Genomic DNA, 6,505 nt, shown 5'->3' with positions numbered 1-6,505 from the left:
TTTAATTATTTTATTGGTCTTTACAGTTTTACCAAATTTTAGTTAGGTCTCTATACTTTTTTTTTTTAATTGGGTCTTATACTACTTTTAATTTTGTAATTAGGTCTTTTTCATGTTAAAACTGTTAAAATTAATAGGATATTTCTTTGCAAATTGAAGGTATTCATAATTAAAAACCTAATTAGATCTTTGACCGTATAAAATTTTAAGAGAAATATTTTATTAATTTTAACGTTTTTGATATGAAAAGGACCTAATTACAAAATTAAAAATAGTGTAAGGATTTAACTAAAAAAAGTATAAAGATATAATTAAAAAATTGGTAAAACTATAGGAACTGAATAATTAAACCTTGTTTATATTGCATTTTTTTTTTCAATTTTGCTTTGTAAATTTGAATTCAACTTTTTCTTTCTCAAGGTAATTGCAAAATTAAGGTAAATAATATACATTACTGCTTACAAAATTTAGATATGATGCACACAAAATCATTATTTCTACTATCATTTAAATTAAATTTAGGAAATATAGATTGTTTTGTTTAAATAAGAAAAGCCTTCTTATTGCTCCATGCAAAGAATAATTACTAATATATACGGTGTGATTTTTTCATGCTTCATCGTCTCAAAATTGAATGACTTTAGTGAAGAAAAATGGATAATAATAATTGATCCGTTAGAGTAAAGCAAAACAAACAACATCAAACTTGGAACTGAACTAACGCATAAATCTTCTCTAAATCTCTCTTTAAACTCCGAAAATAAAGCACACAACGGATGGAGGCTCCACCCAGTCCAACAAATCTGCGTAACCACCCTCAACAAACTCCAATATATACGAATGACATACCCAAGTTGTAGGTACACTATTCACTCTAGTTTTTCCTCCTGAACTCTCTCATACACACACTTACTTGAGCGTTGGAGTCCCTTTTCAGGTACCCAACGCCGCCTCTCCAGAAGAAAACGACGTTCCACCCTCATCACTCCAAAGGAAGCCAGTCTGTGTGTTACCAGAACGTGCTATACCTCTGAGTCGATTCTCATACAGGAACATTTGGCGCCCACCGTGGGGCCCGATTTACTTAACCCCATTTTTTCTTTGCTCTGTGTATTTTTTACCTCCTCTTTCTTGCAGGACACAAACGATGGCGGATGAACAAAGCCACGCTCCCTCTAACACCAACCCGCCAAAGATGTTAGCAATCAATGAGGCCCTCAGAGCCGAGAACCAAAGGGTGGCCGAGCTCCTACGGCAGATGGAACACGATCGCGCAAAGGGCGAACACAAAAACGCCGAACAAAAAGAGGACAATGACGAGCACTCCTCCGAAACCAAGCAAACCACTCACAAAACGACAAAGACTATAGTCAAAAGGACCAACCCCTTCACAAAACAAGTTATGAACTTCAAAATGCCTGAGAACCTAACCCTACCTTCAACCTTAAAACCTTACCAGGGAATAGGAGACCCAAATGTCCATGTAACCAAATTTTATACCATGATGTTAATGAATAAAGAATCCGACCCCATCCTATGTCGAACTTTTCCAACCTTCTTAGACGGAGCCGCACTCATCTGGTTTTCCAACTTACCTGAAGGCTCTATCCCAAGTTTTGACGAGTTGGCCGACCAGTTCGTCAACCACTTTGCTGCCTCAAAAATCTATGTCCACAACTCAGACTACCTGAGTACAATCAAACAGGGACCAAATGAAAGCCTGAAGGACTACATGACCAGATTCGCAGAAGTGACTAATGAGATACCCAACCTAAATCCTGAAGTTCATCTCCACGCTCTGAAGAGTGGCCTCCGCCCTGGGAAATTCCAAGAGTGCATCGTTATAGCAAAGCCCAAAACCTTGGCCGAGTTGCGAGAAAAAGCAACAACCCAAATTGAGGTGGAAGAGTTCCGAGCATTCAGGACGGCAGAAAAACCCACCACAAACAGAGAAGAGGACAGACGAAGCAGGCATCCAACCAACAGAACAGACCCAAGGTCGTTCAGAATAACACCTAAATTCGACACATACACTCCCTTTAACACAAAAAGAGAGGACATAGTAAAAGATATACTACACTCTAAACTCATCAAACCCCCGAGCAGAGCCGGTACCTACCAGGACCAGAGGCATGTGGACAAGTCCAAATACTGTGCCTTCCATCAAAAGTACGGACATACAACAGACGATTGCGTGATAGCAAAAGACGTACTCGAAAAATTAGCACACCAGGGATTGCTGGACAAATACATCGACATGCGTAGTCGAAGAAAAAACACTGAAGACCTCGGCCACCAACAAAAAACAAACGACAACCCCCGAGACAAGGGGCGAAAGGTAGACAATGATAACAATCTACCCCGCCGAATAATAAACTGTATTTCTGGTGGCTTTGCAGGTGGAGGATGCACGAGCTCGGCACGAAAGCGGTCATACCGAGCCTTGATGACTATGACAGAATCAACAACACCTCGGCCGACCAACGCGGACAAACCTGGAATATCATTCAGCCCCGAAGATTACAATGCCGCTGACCGAAACCTAGACGACCCCGTAGTCATCACCGCACAGGTCGGAGAGCCCCTGGTAAAAAAGATCCTCATGGACCCGGGGAGCAGCGCCGACGTATTGTTCTACTCAACGTTCCAAACGATGAACCTAAGCGATGAACTCCTGCAACTGTCATCCAGGGAATTGGTAGGTTTCTCAGGTGAGCGAGTCTCTATCCGAGGTTACATTTGGCTAAAAATTACTTTTGGGGATTACCCCAACAGCAATACTCTAGAAATACAATATTTGGTAGTAGATTGCAAAAGTCCCTATAACATTATTTTAGGCAGACCATCGTTGAATGCATTCAACGCTGTTGTTTCCACTGTACATTTGTGTGTCAAGTTTATTTCACAGGACAACAAAGTGGTGACAATCCATGGAGACCAGAAGGAGGCCAGACAGTGCTATAACGCCAGTTTAAAAAAACGAACAACCAAAAAATATCGACCAGCAATACGTCCAGGCAGTGTATAACTCGGATCAGCTACCCCCTCTGGCAGACATGGACCCAAGAACGAATAACCAGGAACGCCTATGCCCCTTGACGACCTCACCAAGGTGCAGTTGGCAAACAACAAAGATAGATACACATACCTCGGAAACGCACTAAAGGAAGCGGAACGAACTCAACTGGTAGAGCTCTTGAAACAAAACGTCGACCTATTCACCTGGACTCCAGCAGATATGCCTGGGATAGACCCAAATGTTATCTGCCATAAACTGGCGATCAACCCGTCAATCCGGCCTATAGCCCAGAAGAAGAGACACTTAGGAACTGACAAAAGGACAGCCTCCTTGGAAGAAACCCAGAAGTTACTATCCACCGGGTTCATCAGGGAACTCATGTACTCAACATGGTTGGCCAACTTCGTGATGGTAAAGAAGCATAATGGCAAATGGAGGATGTGTGTCGACTATACAGACCTCAACAAAGCCTGCCCAAAGGATGCATACCCGCTCCCGTGCATCGACAAACTCGTCGACAACTCCTCTGGTTTCCAATGCTTAGGTTTCATGGACGCTTACTCGGGTTACAACCAAATCCTAATGCATGAAGGAGACCAAGATAAGACTGCCTTTATCACCAATAATGGTAACTTTTGCTACAAAGTCATGCCATTCGGGCTCAAAAATGCAGGGGCCACTTACCAACGCCTCATGGACAAGATCTTCTCAAAACAAATCGGACGCATCATAGAAGTTTACGTCGACGATATGGTGGCAAAATCAACACAAACATCAAACCACGCCGAAGACTTAATAAAGATTTTCCAACAATTCCGAAGATATAATATGAAGCTCAACCCGGAAAAATGCGCTTTCGGAGTACAAAGCGGGAAACTCCTCGGCTTTATGCTCACATGCCGAGGTATTGAGGCGAACCCAAAAAAGTGTCAAGCCATCCTCAATATGCGAAGTCCGAGGACAATCAAGGAAGTACAACAACTAACCGGCCGACTTGCAGCACTGGCAAGGTTCCTACCTTGTATAGCGCAACGATCGCATCACTTCTTCAAAAAATTAAGAAAACAGGAACAATTCCACTGGTCCGAAGAATGTGAAACAACATTCACAGAGCTCAAAACCCTACTCACAACCCCTCCAATCCTCCGAACACCAGAAACAGGTAAACCGTTATATTTGTATTTATCAATCACTAACCATGCTATCAGTTCCGTACTAGTGACAGAAACAGACAAACAACAACACCCGGTATACTTCGTCAGCAAAACACTTCAAGGTGCCGAGTCCCGCTACCCAAAGTTGGAGAAATTAGCCCTAGCTCTCGTCATGACAGCCAGACGGCTACGGCACTACTTTCAAAGCCATACCATCATAGTCAGAACAGAACAACCCTTAAGGCAAGTACTGACGAAGCCCAAACTGGCAGGATGGTTAATCAAGTGGTCCATTGAACTATCAGAATACGACATCCAATACCAATCCAGAGGCACCATCAAATCACAAACGTTAGCCGACTTCGTCGCCGAACTGACACAAGAAGACCAAGCTCCTAAAGAAAACCCATGGACGCAATACGTTGACGGAGCCTCAAACAGCAAAGGCTCCGGAGCAGGGATACTCCACGAAAACGGCCAAGGAATACAACTTGAACAATCATTACATTTCACCTTCCACGCAAGCAACAACCAAGCAGAATATGAAGCTTTAATAGCAGGACTACACCTCGCACAGACCATGGGAATAACACAAATAAACGTCAAATGCGACTCACTCTTGGTGGTGCAACAGGTAACAGGTAAGTTTCAGGTAAAAGATCCCCTCCTTGAAAAATACAATGCAATGGTTAACAACCTTATAAGAGATTTCGATAGATTCAATATTCTTCATATACCAAGGGAACAAAACAACAGAGCGGATCTCCTCTCCAAATTGGCAACAACAAGAAGTCAATACAACAACCCCACGTTGTCACAATTAACCCTGGATGAACCCAGTGTCACCCTAACAACAGTTGCAAGTGTTTCACAGGAAGACGACTGGAGATCACCAATAATGAATTACCTGAAAACAGGAATAGTGCCCGACAACATTCAAGACACAAAGAAATTCAAAAGACAGACGAGCTTTTACACCATAATGGGAACCGAGCTATACAAGAGGGGGTTCACGAGACCCCTCCTACGATGCTTAGGTACAGCCGAAGCAAACTTGGCCATGGACGAGGTCCATGAAGGAGTCTGTGGGATCCACATTGGCGGCCGAAGCTTAGCCGCCAAGATCCTCAGAGCCGGTTATTATTGGCCGACGTTAAAGCAAGATTGCACGCGCAAAGTAACCCACTGTGATCACTGCCAATGCCATGCGCTAGTCATCCACAACCCAGCCGAGCAGTTACATACGTCTGAGGTATGCTGGCCATTCAATAAGTGGGGACTGGACATCCTCGGACCATTCCCTCCAGCTCCAGACCAGGTCAAATTTCTAATCGTTGCTATAGATTACTTTACCAAATGGATAGAGGCTATACCATTAGCAAAAATCACTTCTGAAAAAATGATTTCTTTCGTATGGAAAAACATACTGTGCCGCTTTGGTATACCTCAATCCATCATCACTGATAATGGAAGGCAATTTATAGATCAACGATTCACAAACTTTTTACAAAATTTCAAAATAAACCAACAATTTACCTCAGTGGAACATCCACAAACTAACGGTCTAGCAGAGGCTGCCAATAAGATAATTTTGCAGGGCCTTAAGAAAAAACTGGAAGACTCAAAAGGCGAATGGGCCGAGCTCATCCCTGAAGTAATTTGGAGCTACAACACCACGGAACAGTCTTCAACAAAAGAAACCCCGTTCAGATTGGTGTACGGGAGCGACGCTATGATACCAATCGAAGTATCCCTACAAAGTAATAGAACCACAAACACAAACAAAAATGACAACATAGAAAGAAGGAAAACCGAGCTCGACCTAATGGAAGAAGACCACAACAAATCAACACTACAACAGCTAGCAACAAAACGAGCTATAGCTCGGAAATACAATAAGAAAATCAAACCAAGGACATTTTCAGAAGGCGACCTCATACTCAGAAAAGTCGAAGACATACGAAAGCCGCAAGGACATGGAAAATTGAGTGCCAATTGGGAAGGACCATTCAAAGTACACAAAGTCGTCGGCAAGGGGGCTTACAAGATACAAAAGCTCGATGGAACTATCCTACCAAATACATGGAACATATCATCCCTGAAGTTATACTTCAGCTAATGTATAAGTCGGACATGGTGATGCACTCTTTTTCCTGCTACCAATTTTTTCCCTAAGGAGGGTTTTGCTGGAGAGGTTTTAATGAGGCACACCACCCCGCACTTTCCAAACAAATTAATAATATGAATCTAGGGTAAAGTACTAAATTGGTCTCCTAGGTTTGGGCGTAATTCTGTTTTGGTCCTTAAGGTTTAAAGTGTTCTATTTGAATCC

At 42.6% G+C, this 6,505-nt stretch overlaps 1 protein-coding gene across 1 annotated transcript; it reads left to right on the top strand.

The window, feature by feature from the left end:
* LOC107632822 lies at positions 1,148 to 2,964 on the top strand. The gene is made up of 2 exons (XM_016336472.1): positions 1,148 to 2,711; positions 2,909 to 2,964. The coding sequence occupies exons 1-2, from the start codon at positions 1,148 to 1,150 to the stop codon at positions 2,962 to 2,964; spliced, it is 1,620 nt and encodes a 539-aa protein (XP_016191958.1).

This window comes from Arachis ipaensis, chromosome B03 (genome assembly GCF_000816755.2).
Source record: "Arachis ipaensis cultivar K30076 chromosome B03, Araip1.1, whole genome shotgun sequence".
Classification (NCBI taxonomy): domain Eukaryota; kingdom Viridiplantae; phylum Streptophyta; class Magnoliopsida; order Fabales; family Fabaceae; genus Arachis; species Arachis ipaensis.
The sequence above is the reverse complement of the archived record's forward strand: the minus strand, read 5'-3'. Positions and strand labels throughout refer to the sequence as shown.